The following is a 19521-nucleotide window of genomic DNA, read 5'->3' as shown; positions in this document are numbered from 1 at the left end:
GGGTCTTGGGTTGAGTGGCTACTGCCATTAGTGATAGACTTTTGGGCTTGATCCTCCAATATCCATGCTGGCAGATTTCCTAAAAACAACAAGTATCAAGATATATCGCAAAACAAAGACAGGTCACAATCAGTACTAGGATAAAAATTCTAGTACTTAGGGGATGTTTGGATACACCCCACTAAAGTTTAGCACCTGTCACATCGGATGTTTGGATACTAATTAGGAGTATTAAATATAAACTAATTACAAAACTAATTGCACAGATGGAGTCTAATTCATGAGATGAATCTATTAAGCCTAATTAGTCCATGATTTGATATTGTGATGCTACAGTTCCCATTTGCTAATGATGGATTAATTAGGCTTAATAGATTCGTCTTGCGAATTAGCACAGGGTTCTGCAATTAGTTTTATAATTAGCTCATGTTTAGTCCTCCTAATTAGTATCTGAACATCCGATGTGACACTGCTAAAATTTAGCACCTAGTATCCAAACACCCCCTTACTTGGTGGACCTCTTTATCTTTATAAAGGGCTCCCCCGCCAAGCGCGTGTACTTGACAGTGGGAGATGGCTTCTTCGGTGTGGCTTGTAGGATCGTAGCTGTATCCTCGCCAGCCTTGGCCACCATCTCCATCCCGTGAGTAGTCTGCGCCATGACGGGGTTGGCCTGGTGACAAGAGGCTCCTCGTCATCTTCCAGCTCGATGAGCTCCTTGATCACTGGCAGCTTCTGCTGTACGACTTCAGTAGTCATCTTGACCGTCTCTATCTCCTCTCTGACTACTTGCAATCCACCAAATGTCATAACTAAGCAGACGTGGTGGTAAGGAAAACAACTTACGGGTACTCAATCCTTAGGATCTTGTCCTTCTTCAAATATGATTACCGGAGGAGGGACTTCATCGGTGGTGGGTGATTTCTTCACCACGCGCTTCATGGTGACAATGCGCCTCCTCTTCGGGGGTGGCGCTAATCTGGCTTCCAGGTCATCTCCAGCTTCTTGCTTGGATATCATGGAAGAAGATCCTGCTTTGTCTATTGGCCGGGGCTTGACGACATACTTCTCAACAGTCTCTGAATCAGAGCTGCTGAATGAAGAAAACCCCTCTAACTCTTCTTCCTCCTCCTCCTCTTTGATCGCCTTCTGTACAACCGCGATTGTCTATACACGCGGAGCGGCATCAGAGCCATCCGATCCAGGTAGAGGTGGAATGGAGCAAAACAAGTGGAGTTCTTCCTACAAAAGAAGACAAGTCAGCAAATTGACAAGTACAAAAATTAGTACTCGGGGGTTGCAGGCCATGGGTACTTACACTGTTTGGCAGGTTGGCAGCGTAGTATTCTCGCACGACTGTCAGGATCTCTCTCGCAGGCTTGAAGATGCGCCTCAATCACACCATAACCTCATCCACAGATAAGTCCTCAGATGTCATCTGGGATGGGTCGTTGTGGCCCGAGTAGTTGTACCCCCAGGTGCAGCGCAGCTGCAGTGGCTGGATCCACCTTCTCATGAAGCTGAAGGCTATGCCTACTCCGGTCAGCCTTTCTTCTTGAGTACCACAATCTGCTCCAGAAGCTCAGGTAGTTGAAAGCTATCTGTATGGCTCGGCTCATCCAACCAGCGATTGTTCCAGACTGGGCGGTGGCCTATGACCATGGGTAGTCGAGGTTCATGGTTTCCAATGTAAAACCATCGCTCCTTCCAACTAGAGTGGGAGTCTATCAGCTCATAGTCCAGGTACAAGCCTTTAACTAGCTCCCGCAGCTAAATTCCTGCCCCCCACTACTTCTGTATGGTCCATTCTAGGGTGGGATTTCACTCTGAAGATTTTCTGGAAGAGCTGGAAGTGTGGCTGAATTCCAAGAAAGGCTTCAGACAAGTGCACAAAAATGGCTACGTGCAGGATTGAGTTGGGGTTGAGGAGGACTAACTCCAACTTGTAGTAACTCAACAACCCGTGGAAGAAATCCGATGTGGACAGAGCCAGACCTCACTCGATAAAGTGTGCGAAGATCACTGTCTCATGGGTGTAGCTCTCCATGGGCCACGGGTTGCCACATGTTGTTCTCTAGGTGATGGAGCCTTGATGTCCGCCTCTTTCTTAATAGACTACTTCCAGGCACATGCTTGATTCGATGATGCCGTCTGGTTAATCTTCCCATACTTCGGCGCCAGCAACTGGATCTCCTTCTCTTTCTTTGCCACCTTCCTCTTCTTGCTCTCTGCCGCATTGCTTGAGGTTTCCTTCTTCCCCATTTGTATTGCCACGAGGGTCTTCTTGCACATGCGCTCGGGGGCTAAGCAGTGGGGGAGGGTGGCACTCGAACTCAATGAGCGCAAGCGCCGACGCTAGAGCTACAGTGTGGAAGATGTAAAGGCAAATGGCTCAGGTGAAACGGAAAGCATGAATTCCTCCGTTATTTATAACCATGGCATAGTTAAAACAGGAGCGAGATTAATAGGAATATTCTATTTTTAAAAGCTCGAAGTTATCGCTTGACAGTTTCCAATTTTTTTTGGAAAGAGATAAGGTTACTATTGGCGAACGGTCACGTTGACCAGTGGTTGACTCTTATACCCAAACTAGTCATGTAACAGTGCCCATTGGCTAAAAAGTTTTTTCTTTTGGGTTTTAAGGTAAAAGAGATGTGAAATTACAAGATTAACCCTCAGCCTGATTCTTCGATTCAACCTAAGGCTCGGGGGATACTCCATATGGAGTCTGATTTTCAATTGCACTTCATATCAATTTCAAGATTGAAGATTCAAGACCAAGTTAACTGAGGCTTAAGTGGTAGCCACATGGCAGTAATCGAGTATATTCAAAGACTCAATTCGATTGAGTAATCAAAGAGGACCACAAACTAGTCGGAGCCATCTACAGAAATACTCGGGACTGCTACATTTGACTAAAAAGTACTCGGGGGCTTGTCAGCCATACATCTATAGGCCCACCAGAAGGTTTGGACAGTCCTAGACACGGGACTCTGCACCGAGATGTGTCAGACATGAAGACTACGGTGCAGGACGATGTGGTCTGCGTGGAGGATAAGAACTAGTCGAGGATTAGGAAAGTACTTATAGCAGTTAGAGTAGGACTCTCTAGTCGAATCTAGCTAGTATTTTTGTAAACAACCAACCTGCAACCGTGCCCCTAATAATATAAGGCGAGGCAGGGATCCCCTCCAAACAGGTTCAATCAATACAACACAACCAACACACAGGACGTAGGGTATTATGCGATATAAGCGGTCCGAACTTGTATAAATCGTATGTTTGAGTTCACCTTCGAGTTCCTGATCTCGGCGAGCACCATGCATAAAACACTACCTCGGGTACTCTCTCGGTAGGTTTCGGTCTGAACACCGATAGATGATGGAGGAGGATGGGGATAGGAAAAAATAGAGTGCGGAGAGGAGAGTGGAGGCTGATGGAGCAATCTGAGGGTTGGAAACAACTGGAGGGACGACCGGGGGGTTTTCACGGGACGGACCGTAAAAAAGTCCCCTCTTTGATTTTTTTAGCTATAGAGATAGTGCAAAAAGATGAATCCGCATGGTACGAGTTTGACTAGCTGAGTCCCTGGATGGATCTCTTCCCTAACCTTCTCATGTGATGCTCGTGCCCATCAGCTTCTCGAGAGCCCATGCCTATTGGCTGTTGCATGTAGTAGATCACTCCAGTGGCAACTGGCAAGTTAGCATCTTGCCGCTTCTCTCTCTGCCAATCTTGGCTGCAAATGGAGGATGGGACAGATATGCGGCGGTGGTGGCGTGACAATTAGTGCGAGTGGCGTGGGTTGGGAGACTTGAGACCCAAACGCAGCCCAATTTGGATGGATCCCTTGCTGCATGGCAGCAGTTGCAAGTGGCGTTGTGGGGCAAGGATAACTAGTGGAGCTGCAAGAGCATATGTCAAAACTCAAAAGTGCATCTTCTCCTCTTGATTTTGGTTGGAGACTTGGAGTGGAGTGTGCTCGGGTGGGTGGTGGGGTAGTTGGGCTTGTCCTGCTGCTCCACGGGGGTGTGACTTTGTGCGCTGTGTTCCCACCGCTCTTCTCGTTGGATCTTATGTGCACAGGTTTAGAGCGTGCTTGGCTCATGACCATAGCTCGCCACGCCACATTTTGACGGCGGCACAAAAACTGACGCAGGTGCTTGGTTGGCTCATAGGTAGCGGCGGCCACAACTTTTCTATACAACTCGTAGTGTATTTTCTCGCCACATCCATGGCGTCGATTTTCAGCGCCGCCACAAGTGTGGCGTGCGATTGATGGTGGGGGACCAAACAGGCCTCTAAGATGGATTTGATGTCCACTAGCACGAAGAATATGAAATTTAAATGGCTCTATAATTCTTTTAATTTATACTCTCTCCAATCCTGATCAAATGTCCTTTAAATTTTATTCTAAATTAAACTTTTTCTAGGTTTGATGAAACTTATATAAAAATACACAAATATTTATAACATCGAATTAATTCCATTAATAGATCGATGAAATGAATCATAATAATGCATTTACTTGATATTCTATATGTCAATATATGATGTATTTGATCAAAACTAACACATTTTGACTTAGAATAAAACTAAAACGGTAGATGATTTGAAAATAGAGAAAGCACTTATCAAAGAACTGAAGGCTAAGTACAAGTTTGTTAATTTTGGCACGGTAATGTTCCCATGAGCGCTCTGTTCTAGGACGCGGTTGCACTAAATAATTTTCTCAAATGCATGCTAGTAAGCACTATATTCCGCGGGACGTCCAAACAGCCCGAGCGTTTCGGTGATAGCAGGCCCATTTGAGCCCAGAAAAAGATCTAGAGCTAACTATCGAGCGAGACTTTGGGCTCTCCAGACACATACTTGGAGAAATGGTTTATACATGTTTGTTACCGGGTCCAACAAGATCCACTTGGTAAGGATAAAATACCCTTTCACTTTTTCTTCCAAGCCCCGATGTTGTATCATATCATGTACGGAGTATTCGGTACCTGCTTTGTTCATTTCAACATTTAAATAACTGATTCAATATTTGTTAAAACTGTTTCAACGATTTGGATTTGGAAGTTCGGCATTTTAATCAATATTTTTCCAGACATACTTCAACATTTTAAAAGGCTTGATTCTATAATTTCTAAAGACCATTTCAACATTTTAAATGTGGTGTATTTAATATTTGCAGATAACATTTGCAAGGACAAAGTCCCTTTACTACTAATCTCATTTGTCAGTCTAACACCAAAACAAAATATAAACTTGCCTTACCTAGTTTCCAATTGTTTTATGCCAACATGGCTACCGAATGTCCGAATACGTACAAAAATTACACTACACACATATCAATATACCCTCTGTCTATGCTCTTGGGCTCAAGTGTTCAGTGACCGCCGCCGCCGAGCTGGAGTTGGACGTCGCCGTCGCATGGCTTGTCGTCGAAGTGTACGGCATGGTAACAGATGACCCGACAGAGGCGGTGGTATCGCTGAACTGCATGGTGGAGGCACCGAACGGCTGCAGGTAGACGGCGACCGGCATCTTGGGCGGCAGCAGCGGCATCCTGAACTTCCTCGACCGCAGCGCCTCGGCGGCTTGCCGGATCCCTGGCCGCATCTTGGGGTCCGGGTGCGCGCACCAGAGCCCAACGGCGATCACCCGCTCCACCTCCCACTGGTCGAAGGCTCCCCCGAGCCGCTCGTCGGCGGCCTCGAGCGCCGCGCCGCGGCCGTGCATGCCCCACGCCCACTCCACCAGCCGGAACACCGCCTGCCCATCCTTCCCCTCACCGGCGCCGGTGGGCACCGCCATGGGCCGCCGCCCGCAGGCGACCTCCAGCAGCACGATGCCGAAGCTGTACATGTCGGACTCGGCGGAGGCCTTGCCGGTGATGACGCACTCCGGGTCCAGGTAGCCCGGCGTGCCGGCGACGGCGGTCATGGTCTGCAGGCTCATGCCGTGGTCGATGAGCCGCGCCAGGCCGAAATCGCCGAGCTTGGCGTTGAAGGCCTCGTCCAGCATGATGTTGCTCGGCTTGATGTCGCCGTGGACGACGCACTGATCCCATTCTTGGTGGAGGTACAGCACGGCCGAAGATAGTCCAAGAATTATCTGGTATCTGAAAATTCAAAATTGAGGTCAAGATTCAGTAAATCTTGATGCTTTGAATTGGTTCGATGGATGTCGGTGGTCATCCGAATTTTCATAAAAACAACTATTTCAAGAGTGGAAATCAAATTGAGTTCTGCCCGATAGATTAATGGAAAGCATTGATCTACATGGTAGAACGCGAGTGAAACCAACACTCTGAGCAATGTTGAGCACTTTAGCTTTTACGTAGTTAAATGCCAACAAGTTATATGCTCTGTTCAAAGCTCAGTCTCACAACACACTCTTGAAGCCTTGAAGGGCACCGCATACTCTGTTCTGCGCCTCTGCCACAGTTTGAAGGTTTGGGAAACAGAGCAAGTGAGCTCGTTAAGCTCTTTTAATTCAAGCTCTTGTTTACTTCCCTCTAAACTCCCAACTTTGACACTATGCAAAAAGAAGATTCCCCATCACATCAAACTTGCGGTATATGCATGGAGTACTAAATGTAGATGAAATCAAAAACTAATTGCACAGTTTTGTTGTACTTTGCGAGACGAATTTTTTGAGCCTAATTAGTCAATATTTGGACAATAATTCACAAATACAAACGAAAGGCTACAGTGTCGCATTTATGGCAAATTGTCAATTTTGCAACTCCCAACTTGGGAAGTAAACAAGGCCCAAGATAAAGCAAACATCTATCGGGATAGGCCTCGCACATTCGCATTTTGAATTGCGTAGACCCGATCCTCTCTCGAATTGCTTAGCAGCTTTTCTTTCCCCATGGCCTTGCTATTGCCTTTTAGTCCTCTTCATTAAGTTAGTTGGCAAGATAGTACAATAAACACGGCCATACCGAAAATATTGTAGTTGTAGCCATTATTCCTCACTCTGTCAAGGTTTCGCTGTCTCAAGGCATACTATGACTCATTAGATTTGACATTTCCACTTGGGATGCAGATGTTTGTGCTTTTGGCGAGTGTTGGTCTGCCAATTTTCTTTGGCGAGTCCAAATCAGCATTTGATTATGGGCTACCCCGGAGAGAAAAATTTAGACCCTGACAAACTAAGCGTGCGACCGGCGTATCGCTACGTACACGCATTCTGCATCGTCCAAACCCAAGTCAAGTGGCCCATGGTGATGAATGAAAATGATCATCAGAATTGAAGCTAAGAATGCGACCGTCAGATAGCAACACGCGCATACCTCGTCGGCCATGTCAGCGTCGCCTCCGTGCTGTAGAGGTGGCCATCGAGGCTGCCATTGCTGACCAGCTCGTAGACCAGCAGCAGCCGCCTCCGGCCATGGCACCATCCGATGAGCTGCACCAGGTTCCGGTGGCGCAGCCGGCTGATGACGGTGACCTCGGACCGGTACTCCTTCCTCCCCTCCATGGACGCGCCCCTCGAGAACACCTTGATGGCGACGTCGCGGCCGGGCTCCTTCAGGTGGCCCCGGTACACCGATCCGGACCCGCCCTGCCCCAGCTTCCCCTCCGCTGCGAAGTCCTTGGTCGCCGCCGCGAGCTGCGCGTAGGGGATGGGCCGGGGCCCCGTGCTGGACTCGAAGTCGCCGTCGTCGACGCCGTCGAGGGAGTCGTCGCCGTCGGTGGTCAGCTTCTCCTCGTCGTCGTATGGTCGCTTGCCCCTCCGCCGGACTAGTAGCACCGCGACGGCGGCGGCGAGTAGGAGAACCAGCACCGCCGCCGCTGCCACCCCGGCACCGAGCTCCATGGTTGTCTTATTGGAGGACGCAGACAAGGAGGTGCCGTTCTTGGTTGGCAACGTCGAGAGGAAGGAGAAGGAGAGCACGGTGTGGTTGCTGGCGAACGCGTTCCCGGTCGCCGCCGAGAAGCCGACGACGACCTGCTCCGGCAGCGAGCTTGGCAAGTCCACGGTCGCCGCAGCGGTGTAAGTGTCGCTCCCGACGATCAGGGCGACGTCGAGCCTCCTCGTGCCGTTGTCGTACGTGACCGTCGCCGACATCACGCCGGCGTCGACGAGGCTGCCGTTGGGCAAGACCGTGTAGTCGCCGCCGGAGTCCATGCTGTTGACGTCGATGCCAATGTGCCGGCTGCTCGGGTCCCAGATGTCCTGGTAGGTGTCGAACTCCACGGCGACGAACCTCTCGTCGCCGGACGCCTTGACCGTCGCGTAGTTTTGCACCTTGTTCTCGTCGAAGAGGCCGAGGCAGCCGTCGTAGGACTCCTGTGGCAGGTCTGTCGTGTAGGGTGCGAGGAAGAACGCCATACCGTGCCCGACGCCGGCGGCGCCCATGCCGGCGGGCACCGACTCGATGATGAAGGTGAAGTTCGCGGCGAAGCTGGCGTTCTTGCCGGTGGCGCCATCCCAGAGCTGCGCCGGGTGCTTGTGGTACGCCCGGCCCCTTGCGCGGTCCGTGTACTCGTCGCCGAGGAGCTCCATCCTGCCATCTTTGATTCTCGCGTCGGCTTCCGGATGGAAGTCATCGGGGTTGAAGGCTTTGTAGCTGAAGGAGAGAGATCTGGCACGAGGGACGTGTACCAGTGACACGGCCAAGCAGAAGAAGAGCACAAGCAGCTGGTGATGAGGTCTGCTGCTTGAGCATGATGAGCACAAGGTTTTCACAGCCATGGAAGCTACTGGGCTACTGCACCGTCACAACAACGTACTATATGGTCATCATGCCTCAATATAGTACTCGAATTCAGAATCCTGTGACTCGAATACAAGGTTTTGAACGTTCCATCAGGTGGGTCCTATGCTGAGGAGATCCACAGAAGTGTAGTCAGATTTTTGGTGAGCATGCTGTCGACCAAATGAATTTGGCTGGCGATATCTTCGTTTACATCGAGGAAGCACGCGCGCACACACATGTGATAAGTATTTTTGTAATAACATCATTTAATTGGATTTAAATGCATACTTCAAAAATAAAAGTTGCCGGTCGATGTACGCATTTTGATACCCTATCATCCGTTCCAAATTACTATTCGTTTTAATTTTTTTAGGTACATAATTTTGCTATGTATCTAGATATAGTATATATTTAGATGCATATCAAAATCTATGCATCTAGAAATACCAAAACGAATAGTAATTTGGGACGGAGGGAGTAACATCTAGACAACTTCAATGCAAGTGCTTATATGTCATAAAAAAATTCCTCGAAAAAACCATAAAAAAAGAAAAAGTCCATTTTGAGCCCTGAGCTACAACGAGAGAAATACCCAACTGACATTTTATCTTTAGTCCTGAGTTAAAAATGAGGCACCGAAGGCCACACACGAGAGGGGCTTTAGTCCTAGTTGTAAAGACCAATCAGGACTAAAACCCCCCTTTAGTCCTGATTGTAACGGCTAAAAAATAGAATATGACGATGGGAGCTTTTGTCTCAGTTGGTAATTCCAATGGGGATAAAAGACGCCCCTTTTTTGTCCCGATTGGTAATTCTAACCGGAACAAAAAGATTTAGTCCCGATTAAAAATTCCAACTGGGGACAAGGGGGCCTTTTGTCCCAGTTGGAAATTCCAACCAGGACAAGGGGGCATTTTGTCCCGGTTCGAATTTCCAACCGGAACCTTTTCTCACGCGCGCGCCCCCACCACCTTCCTTCTCCACCTTATCTCCCAGCGCTAACTCCTTCTCTCCTTTTCTTCTAGGCTCCGGCGCGGGTGGGGGTGGCGCGGCCGGGTAGTTAGGTGTGGGTGGCCGGCTGGCGGAGGCCAGAGGCGACGGGCGGCGTGGGAGCCGAGGCGGGTGGAGGCCGTCGGTGCATTTTTTTTATTCTTTTTGAAATTTTTTAGTCCCGGGTGGATGACTCGGGACTAAAGGACTCCCTTTTGTCTCGAGTAATTAGTCTCGGATGGATTTTTAGGATCTTTGACCCCTACCAATCGGGACTGATCTCGAGTAGTGACTAGACAACTTTGGCTTTCACCTATTCAAAATCAGGTATTACTGCAGCTTTATTCTTTTTTGCAGATGGTTTAGCTGACATGGAGATAGTTTCACCATCTTAGCATCAGGACCATGGAGGTGGGTTCTTTTTTTTTTCTTGTCGCATGCGTGATATTGAGTTTAAGAGCTAAAATCGAACTCTTGTAATTTACATGAATGCCCAGGATATGATGTCAATGCTTTTACTCTCTTCAAGCACTCACCTATAAACGGAGATAGCCTAAGCTCCCGGACAATGCATTTTCTGTTGAACATGTAACTTTTTTGAGTTTTTTAAAATATTAAAGCACTATCAAGTGGACTGGGAATCTATCATGCCTCTTTCTAAATGTCCCTGTTTCTTCATTTAACTCATGAGACAAGGTCAGTCATTTGTGTGGCAAATGTCGTCTAGCCAGTCTCGTAGATTGTGACAGTCTTGTACCACATAAATGTGTTGTGGACTGCAATACTTTGGTTCCTTGCCGCCTAGTCTTCGAACTTGTGCGTAGTTGCAGGGTCCTTGGCAAGCTACCCTTTCATTTCATTGCTTAACTTCGAACAAGGAAGTCCCTGCGAGTAATACTTGTAAAGTATAGCTTAGTTATTTAGATTATGGTGGAACATATCCATCTTGTTTGAGTCCTTAACTCGGTACATGTGCTGCCCTTAACTCGGTACATGTGCTGCTCATGTTTCGAGAGCAGTCTAACCTGACCTCCTCTGACTCAGAGAACCATTTGACAGTTTCCAAGTGACTGCCCCCAGAATAAGCTGGTCCACAGATGGTTTTTTTTCCCTGTCCAACTAGGTGACGCTAAATTAACACAACAGACAAATTCATTTGCTAGTAGTGAACACAAACTAACTAAAAGGGACAGTTTTTATGAGAACTAAAACCTGCACTAGTGACACTGTCAGACAAAATGCAGCTTGCTTTTCAAACGTCAATACAGTTCGATAGGCCCTCCCTGACAAGCACGCTTGGCATGCTTCCAATTCGTTATACGTGCGTAGAAAGCAAAAGTTGATTGAGTCAAAACAGAAGAGGATCTTGTATCTATTCTCAGCAAATTGAATAATCAATTATGACTACCTTGTCTTCTTTAGAATTTAGTCTATTTTGGGTTCCTCAACTATCCCCAGAAGGTTATAGTTTTCGTCCTCCCTCTCAAATAGCAGAGTTCTTTCATCCCCCAACCATTGGACCATAGTTCGGCACCTCAGCACCAGACTAGCATGTCTCGCAGATGCATGCATACATATACATGGAACGTCTTAGCCCATTATCTGCATGTTCCTTAGTTTTGGTTGCCACCATAGACTTGTCTGCATCACTTGCTTTGATGTACAGTGCTTCATCTCTCCATAATTTACCAAATTCAGGTAAACTATGTAACTCTTCTCTGCCTCATTATTGTCTCTCATTAAGAATCAAGCACACATAACTACTGTTTCCGTTGCCTAAGTACAGCAATATCGACTGATACCATGCAATTCAAAGTAGAAATCGTAATAGAGAAGATGCTATAACTGTTGAGTTACTACGTACCAATATGCAACAGGATATAAATTAACGGCTCGTTTGGCAGAGTTCCGACTGTGGCTAAAACGGCTGCAGCTGTGGATCCACTGTTAGAAAACTCACATTTCATCCATCCCTTTTATCCTGATTTAAATTTGGCCCATGACTAAAGGTTCACCAATAGGGATTAAAACTCAGCCATTGGCGGGAGACTCACCAACCAGGACTAAATAGCCCTTTAGTCCCGGTTGTAAAGGCCCCTCCCCACCTGCCACCACCCCCTCCCTCTTCCTTATCTTAATTTTCTCTCCTCCTCCTCTCTCCCGTGCATTCTTCTTCTATCCTCCTCTTCTCTTTCTCTCCTTATCCTCTTCCTCTTTCTCTCCTCCTCCCTCCTCTCGCAGGAGCTTCCAGGCGATTCCCCGCCGCCGCCCCTCCCATTCCCCCTCTGCTCGCCCCTCACTAGCAGTGAGGAGCGGCAGCGGGGTGAGGGTGGGCGGCAGAGGAGGAGGCGCGGAGCGGGGAGGAGGAGGCGCGAGGCGTTCGGCAGGAGGAGGTGGCGCGAGGCAGAGGGGGCTGGGCCGCGAGGAAGAGGAGGCACGGGGCGCGCTCCTGCAGCGCCTTCTCCACGTCCAGCTACACGCGGAGCTCACCGTACTGGTGGTTCAGCTCGGAGACTGCACGGTTGCCTGCGGAGGAGAGGCCACCCCTCGCCCTGGGCGAGGTGTCGAGGAAGAGGTCGAGGATGGACTCGACGGAGGGGTGGCCAAACGAGAACGCCTTGTCGGCGGGGGAGAAGACGACGGCGGCGATGTCGGCACCGCAGAGGATGGAGAGCTCGCTGGCCTTCTTGAAGAGCCCCGCGCGACGCTTGGAGAAGCATATCTGCCATGCCTCCAGGGGGGAGGAGGCGGCATGAGGCGGAGGGGGCCGGGCCGGCAGGGAGGAGAGGAGGCGCGGGGCGGCCGACAGAGCTTTTTTTTATTTTTGTTGAAAACTCTTTTTATCCCGGTTGGGAATACCAACCGGAATAAAAGTGAACTTTTAGTCTCGGGTCATCCACCCAGGACTAAAGGACCCCCTTTTGTCTCGACAAATTAATCCCAATTGGGCATTCGAGAGATATGCTCCTTCCCAACCGGCACTAATAGTCAATTTTTTACTAGTGTTCCTCTGATGGAGCAGCTTTTTTTTTTCTCCGACTGGTCTTGTTACAAAAATATTTGGTAAAACGGCTTCTCCTGGTGGTAAAAAAGTGAAATGTCTATAATGCCCTTTTCCTTTTTTAGTTTTAATTTACTTTTCTATTTTCTTTCCATTTTTCTTCGCTCTATTTCCTTTTCCTTCTTTATTTTTTTCTTATCCGTTGATGCCTTCCTCTTCTCCGACTCTCTTTCTCTCCCGGCGCCCGTGGCCACCCTCCAACCCCCGCGCCTGCACCTCTGTCCACAGGCCCCTGCGCCCACGCCGCCGCCTCTCCTTCTTCTCTAAATCCCCCACGCCGGCGCCGCCGCCATCCTCTGAACCCCACGCCCTTGCCGCCACCATCCTCGAGGACCCCTTCGCCCGCACCGTCGCCGTCCTCCGCGAACCCCGCGCCGCTAGCGTCAATGGGTCGCGCCGCACCGCGCCGAAGGGGTAAGTTGGGGACTTTGGCCCCGCGGAGGGGATGAAGCCGCGGGGAGCTGACTTTTTGGGCTTCTTCTCCCCTTTTGGCTCGTCTTAGAGGAAATTATGGGGCTTCTCCAGTGAAGCCATTTCATCTCCGTGTGTTTGGCGGGGCTTCAAGAGAAGCCGGTAGAGAAGCCATTCAAGAAGCCCTGCCAAAGGCACCTAACTTTGTGTTTTGAGCAACCGTGATTTGTTAAATTATTTGATGCTGTAGAGCTGTCATCCATGATATTTTGATGCACACATGTTTATGCTACTTCCTCTGTTTTTAAATATGACTTTTTGGCCAAGGTAACTAGACCAGGCAAATTTTAAAATAGAGAGAGTGCTCCTGATTGGTAGTACGTTTCATTGTAGAAGTGCCCCTTTTTTTCAATGCTGAATTTGTATTTGTAGGTGCTGTGTTAATGGTGGTCTGTCAACGAACAAATGTTGTGCAATCCTTTCTCCTGCAGTTTTCCAGATAATAGTCAGTCACAGTTACACGCAGAACCCATCACCTCACAAGCGACCCTCTGCAAATCAATATCATGTCGCTGGTATCGTCGGAGGGCAGCTGTCCTTGACGCACGCCAGCACGTCCTTGTACTCCCTGTGCACAGTGAAGCTATCGTACACCTTGCCGTCACTGGACCGCTTGTACTCGTAGAGAAGGGACGTGTAGTTGAACGCCGTGAGCTTGACGAAGCCGTAGTCCATCTCCCTGTAAATGCTCCAAGCCGGGACCTCGGTGGTGAAGTTGCTCAGGTGGCTACCGCCGCCTCCGACAACAACGTGTATGGTGCCGTTCATGGTGCCCGAGTAGTGCGACTTCTCCGAGCTCATGCATTGTTCCTGCAAAAATTAGCATTAGCACATGTATTTGCGCACGAAACTAAACTTTGCACAGGAGGAATAATAGGTTCTACCTCATAGACTGGGCATGTTCTCTCGTAGTTGTGGACATGGCCGTAGAACGCCATGTCCACCCTGTACTTCTGCCAGAGCTTCTGGAGGCTTTGCCGGGATGTTGGCTCAGCGAAAGCCCCGTCAATGCCGTAGAAGTAACCGGAAGAGTAACCAAGAACGCGATGAGCGATGAATATCAGCCACGGCTGGTTCTTCCTGTCGACTGTGGCGAAGCAGTTCTCGATGAACTTGTACTGCTCCGTGCCTTCCCGCCAGTCGTGCTCGCTGTCCGCGATGCAGAACCGGAACATTCCATAATCTGTCGAATACCTGTCGAACAAGAGCGGAGCGGTTACTGTTTACGATCTGGCAATACACATGAACGGGTTAGGAAACTAAACGATACAGCTATTTACCAGTAGTTTGCTCTGTTTTCTGTTGGGGTGTAGTACATGGTCTCAGCTAACACACCACACTCCCCTCCAGAGTCTGTTCCATTGAAGAATGACCCACTGTTGGGCCAATCTCGTTCATGATTTCCACTGCATCAGGCAACGAAAACTATATAAAACACTGAAGATTATTTCTGTAAGTTTCTAAGGGCACTGGATTGCAGAACAAGATTTAAAAACCTTGCAATCATGTATGGAACCCGTGAAGTAATCGCCTCGACTTGTTGTGTGAACTGATCCCATTGTGAAATGTATCCATTGGCGTAGCTAATATCACCAATGTGAAACATTATGTCTATGTTGTCGAGGTCCTTGATCAGTGTATCGGTAGTGTTAAGTGATCCAGGCTGGTAGTTGCTGTACTCATTGCTACCATCCCTCTCAGCCTTTCCCATATCTCCAAAAATGACAACTCGCTGCAGTGACTTCTGACCAGGATAAGGAGGTGCTCTGAAGGAAGAAAACTTGCCCCATGTGACATTTCCATCAGGCAGCATATGCCCAATTTTGCAGTAGTACCTAGTTGGATATATTTATAACTCAGAATATCAGTATTTAAATCTTAAACAACTTTCTGTAGGACTTGACGAGGCAAGAATTTACTCTTTATTTGGCCATAAGTCTGTCAGGAAAGCTGTGTGTATGAAACCAGGATCTCTCCAACCAACAGAACGAGCAGGTTCTCCTTCACAAGTACAGTGATAATGTGAGACGCTACAACTTAGAAATGGAAACTAGTTTGAGTTTACAAAATTTCATCCAAGTTTACATTGTTCCCCAATAGAAAATTTATCTGGATCCTGCATATTTGTTGCATGGATATCAGGTAAATAATTTTGGCAATACTAATTGGATAAATTCAAACTAAATCCTACAGCAAGTTAACAAAGTTAGGATTATACTCCAGCTTATCTTTAAGAATTAGAATTTTTGCATTTTCCTTTGTTGACAATATTTCATCTGTGCCACTATATAGAATGTTTTACAGTAGCCATACCGCATATGCTTTCACGATCAAAAGTGATTGTGCCAGCTGCTGTGCGTACAGCAGGTCTCCCTTTCATGCCCCACTCAACAAAGGGATACGCCTCACTTATGTCATAGCCACTTGTCCATGTGACAGTCATCTAACGGAACACAAAGAACAAATTTGAGTCTGGCTGCGATTGGAACTTTCAACCTAATTTATGATGCGTATAAAATTTTAACTTTTAAGCTAGATTTACTTGTATAAGACAGTGGAGAGAACAACCAACCTCATTCCAGGATTTCCCCTGTGCTAGGCGTGGATAAACCGGAGCTTTTGGGTTTGCAAAAGCGATCGCATTTGATACGGCGATCAGTTTTGGCTGTAAAATGTATAGGTGAACACAGTCAGTGCTTTTCCAATAAATGATAGCATATGGACAGGATAACACCACAATGTCTTATTCAGTACCATACATTTGAGAGTCCACCAGTGAACAATGCAAATGAAAAGTCTTGCCGCTGGTTTATCAGCTGAAACTTCAGGGTTCCTTTCCCAGACGTGCCATAATCTGATGAGTAATTTGCAAACTGATACTGAAAGCAGAATAAAAGATTTTAAGCCTAGTGTTCATCAGAAAAATCTGAAGGTTACTCATTGTTTCATCTGACCTTTATCGGTGCTGAGCATATGACAGGACCTGGGCCTGATCCATGAGATCCAGGGCATGTGGATGCGCTGCAGGAAAGTGCATTGCATTTCAGGGCAGGTTATCAGCATAAAACTCACCATAAAAATGAATATCCTGTATTCTAAATTTATTGTTTGGATGATGTAAACAAGCAAGTGTACTTGAAGTTTGACGGAGAGAATATGCCGATCCAATCATCACCGCTGGGATGGGGAGCAACAAAATCTACAGTTACCCAAGCTGTATCTTCACCCTGTGTTGATAACATTGTCAGACTTCTTTTTTCACACAGCAACGAAATAAATAGTAGTATTTTGATCTACTGATATGTTCCGCAAATTCATTTTTGAATGTTGGTGTGGTAAATTCCTATTGTTGTAATGTACTAAAATACATTTTATCTAAAATAGAAAAGAATGCTATACACACCGTTGTTTATTTTTCTACATAGTGATGCACGCGCACATACACCACTACACACGCATACATACCACACTTAGACAATCACGTGGATGTCGTGGACACCATAATTTGAAACCTAGTAAACAAAGGCATATGCAACGCCTCCACACTAAGATGTGGTTCCCATCATTTATGTACGACCCATGTAAAATTTAAAGCCTTAAATCAATTGAACGAAAAAGGCCACTCCTCTTGAATTAGAGAACTTAAGAAAACAGTTTTACGGGAACAGCAAAAAAGGTTCCTATTTGAAATATAGTTATAATTATCATCCGTTAAACATTACGTAATTTCTCATTGACAAGTAGTGTGAAACCAGAATGATAGCAATGGCATATGCTGCATATGTGAGTCCAGGCATATTACTCCATTATTATTATTATCAGAATGCGTGGGAACAGACATCCATGTGACCACATTTGAATGAACGAGTATGGACAAACAAGCTAGAATCAGGGAGAGGTGCAATTCTGCAGCTCAATTTGGTCCAAGATATCGTCTGCATTGGGATACCCATGGTCCACCACCGAATTTTTCGGCCACGCATGGATTATCTAATGCTGAATTCTGACCCTATAGCAAATGATGTTACTCCGTTCCATCCCCAGAAAAGATGCCTCCGTCAAGAAACACCTTGTCCTTGTGGCAATCGTCAAAGGGTGAGAACGAAGCAGCGCAACCCAAAACAGAGGGTCAGCCATGTCAGAATCGATGGTCAGAGAAGGGCAGCTGCTGAGCTGGCTTGGGGTTCACAATATTAAAGATGTCTACTAATGGTATCAATCCATACGTGACAATATTCATATTTTGTACTAATTATCGTTGCCATTTTAGAACAATGATGTATATTGGCTATTTGTTGGGTAGTAAGGGTGGCTCCTGTAAGTAGAAGTTAGTTTTTGTTGCAATTCGCGCAATGTATAAACGATAAAAGACAGTAAAGTGAGAACACGTTTGAATTTACATAAGGAACAGCTATCTGAACCGAGTTTTTTTTTTCAGAACTTAGGCCTTGATTGGAAGTTTATTGGCTCAAGCAGCGTCTTGCTGACTAGTGGAATCTTTCGCTAACTGCAGATCCACAATGTCACTACCGTACGGTAAAACCTAAGCTTTACTGCATGCTACATTTCTCCACTAGAAGGTAGAACCAGGCAACCATTTAGGAATATCTAGGCTTTTTTTTTAATTGCAGTTGTCCAAATTAATTAGGAACAAGCTAGAGGCAAAACTACAAAAAATCTCTACTGTTAATTTCTTATATTTAATTATATAAACTCTTCTCGCTCCAACAATAATTAACTAAAAGTATGAACACATTTTTGAAAAACTAAAGTATGAACACATGGAGAGGCGATACTTGATGCATGCGGCGGGAATATTCGCTGAGACTTTCTGACGGCACACCGCGGATGTGACATGCGCCCAGGAATAATTTGTCAGTCTGGAGATGCATTTTTTTTAGTCGGCCTGCGTTTGACTCCACATAATTTGACTTGAGATGACCTCGACAAAAAGCTTGCCTCTCGCTCTCAACTCCTTGCCCCTCGGCGGCGGGTCACTGGAAACTAACGCCGCCGCCGCTCTGGCTTGAGATCAAGTGTACTCAAAGGAAGGTCTTGCATTGCTTTGCGCTCACGAGATCCTCCCAGAAGCTAACGATCGAGAGTATATATGACAGTTGCTGAATGTTTTTTTCTTCTTGGATATATAGATGGGGCCAGGAGCTAGCTAGGTATATTTGTCAGATGGTTTCCATACGATTCTTCCTCTAACAAACGGAACGGACGATTTTCTTTTCTGTTTAGATGCAAATGCGAAGAATCCATGGATGGCAGGCGACGGGCCGAACATGCAAGAAGACACATATACAGTCCAAGCACGCCGGGACAGCACACGCAGAAAGCATCCGGATCAAGGAGGACAGAGAGGCATACCTGCGTGCCGAGCAGCGCCGGCGAGGCCCGCACCGCGGCGGACGCGTCGAGCGCGACGCGCGCGCGGTGGATGGCGATGCGCGACAGCGGCTGCACGCCGGCGTGCCCCGCGGCGGCGGCGGCGAGGAGGAGCACGCAGGCCAGCCGCGCCACGCCTCCCGGCCCCATGATGGCAGTAGACCAGTAGTATCTTTCTTTGCTTTCTAGACGGAGCGTGGAACGCTAGCCCCGGGGCGGCTTCCCGGCCGTTTTATCAGCGGCCAATACGCGTGGCGGCGCCGTGGCGCGCGAGATGGCCAGCGAGACGAGACGGAACGAGGAGTTGACTCGGGCGGGGCTGCACGGGCGCCAGTAGAGATAGAGATAGAGCTGTGCCCGGGTTTGTTTTAAAAGGGGCTCACAAAGATTGCGGCAGTTGTCTCGCGTGGAGTAAACGATGCAAATCGATGGAGACGAGGGAGTTATGGTTGGGGGATATATGCCTATCGGAATTTTGGGTATCGACGCCGCGACTTCGTGGATACTGCACATCGGGCGATTGACCCCAAACCACGCTTAAGTTTAGTCGTCCGCGCTTGTTTTGAAATACGTTCACACCAACCATACTTCCAATATTCTTGTTCCTTTTCAAAATACAAAAGTATGCAGGAGGAACATGAAGTTTTCCTACTTTAATGATTGTGGAATATTTCGAGGCAAGTACCTCCAGTGCTACACTTGCTAGTGGGAGTACATATTTCTATCGATCGGAGTCATGAGTTGTTAATATAACATATATGGAAACTTGAATACCAAACGATCCTATGGCAGAGCACTTCAGGTTGTTCTTTTAGTTGCAGATGTGATAGAATCTTATGTGGTTATTGAAGGGACTTGGTAGTTAATTGGGTGTTAAAAATTAAGACTCCAAACACAT

The 19521-nt window shown here is 47.4% G+C and overlaps 3 protein-coding genes across 3 annotated transcripts; all 3 read right to left on the bottom strand.

Annotated features, from left to right (window-relative positions):
- Window positions 1–5153: 5153 nt before the first annotated feature.
- Window positions 5154–8774, bottom strand: LOC101758719 (L-type lectin-domain containing receptor kinase IX.1). Its single transcript, XM_004975160.2, has 2 exons — window positions 7301–8774; window positions 5154–6121 (listed from the first exon to the last, which is right to left on the bottom strand). Exons 1-2 carry the CDS (start codon window positions 8704–8706, stop codon window positions 5365–5367), a joined length of 2163 nt encoding a protein of 720 aa, XP_004975217.1. The 5' UTR covers window positions 8707–8774; the 3' UTR covers window positions 5154–5364.
- Window positions 8775–12173: 3399 nt separating this feature from the next.
- LOC101779424 (MADS-box transcription factor 47-like) lies at window positions 12174–13085 on the bottom strand. The gene is made up of 2 exons (XM_004977795.1): window positions 12978–13085; window positions 12174–12422 (listed from the first exon to the last, which is right to left on the bottom strand). Exons 1-2 carry the CDS (start codon window positions 13083–13085, stop codon window positions 12174–12176), a joined length of 357 nt encoding a protein of 118 aa, XP_004977852.1.
- A 474-nt stretch (window positions 13086–13559) lies between these two features.
- On the bottom strand, window positions 13560–19024 carry LOC101758311 (nucleotide pyrophosphatase/phosphodiesterase). Its single transcript, XM_004975159.3, has 11 exons — window positions 18606–19024; window positions 16368–16459; window positions 16187–16253; window positions 15992–16111; window positions 15805–15897; window positions 15546–15675; window positions 15152–15233; window positions 14729–15067; window positions 14513–14638; window positions 14117–14426; window positions 13560–14042 (listed from the first exon to the last, which is right to left on the bottom strand). Exons 1-11 carry the CDS (start codon window positions 18771–18773, stop codon window positions 13737–13739), a joined length of 1833 nt encoding a protein of 610 aa, XP_004975216.1. The 5' UTR covers window positions 18774–19024; the 3' UTR covers window positions 13560–13736.
- Window positions 19025–19521: the final 497 nt, after the last annotated feature.

Source organism: Setaria italica, chromosome VII (genome assembly GCF_000263155.2).
Source record: "Setaria italica strain Yugu1 chromosome VII, Setaria_italica_v2.0, whole genome shotgun sequence".
NCBI classification, from domain to species: domain Eukaryota; kingdom Viridiplantae; phylum Streptophyta; class Magnoliopsida; order Poales; family Poaceae; genus Setaria; species Setaria italica.
This window is presented reverse-complemented; position numbering and strand designations above follow the sequence as displayed.

What these genes read in the sequence shown, in the direction of transcription:
- LOC101779424 (XM_004977795.1), bottom strand. Translation starts at nt 13,085, where the DNA reads ATGGTGGCGGCAAGGGCGTGGGGTTCAGAGGATGGCGGCGGCGCCGGC. An exon ending in GCAGGGGCCTGTGGACAGAG is followed by an intron (nt 12,423 to 12,977) that starts GTGCAGGCGCGG and finishes GAGGCATGGCAG; the next exon opens with ATATGCTTCTCCAAGCGTCG.
- LOC101758311 (XM_004975159.3), bottom strand. Translation starts at nt 18,773, where the DNA reads ATGGGGCCGGGAGGCGTGGCGCGGCTGGCCTGCGTGCTCCTCCTCGCC. An exon ending in CGGCGCTGCTCGGCACGCAG is followed by an intron (nt 16,460 to 18,605) that starts GTATGCCTCTCT and finishes TTATCAACACAG; the next exon opens with GGTGAAGATACAGCTTGGGT. An exon ending in GTTCCATACATGATTGCAAG is followed by an intron (nt 14,639 to 14,728) that starts GTTTTTAAATCT and finishes TGCCTGATGCAG; the next exon opens with TGGAAATCATGAACGAGATT.
- LOC101758719 (XM_004975160.2), bottom strand. Translation starts at nt 8,706, where the DNA reads ATGGCTGTGAAAACCTTGTGCTCATCATGCTCAAGCAGCAGACCTCAT. An exon ending in ACGCTGACATGGCCGACGAG is followed by an intron (nt 6,122 to 7,300) that starts GTATGCGCGTGT and finishes TTGAATTTTCAG; the next exon opens with ATACCAGATAATTCTTGGAC.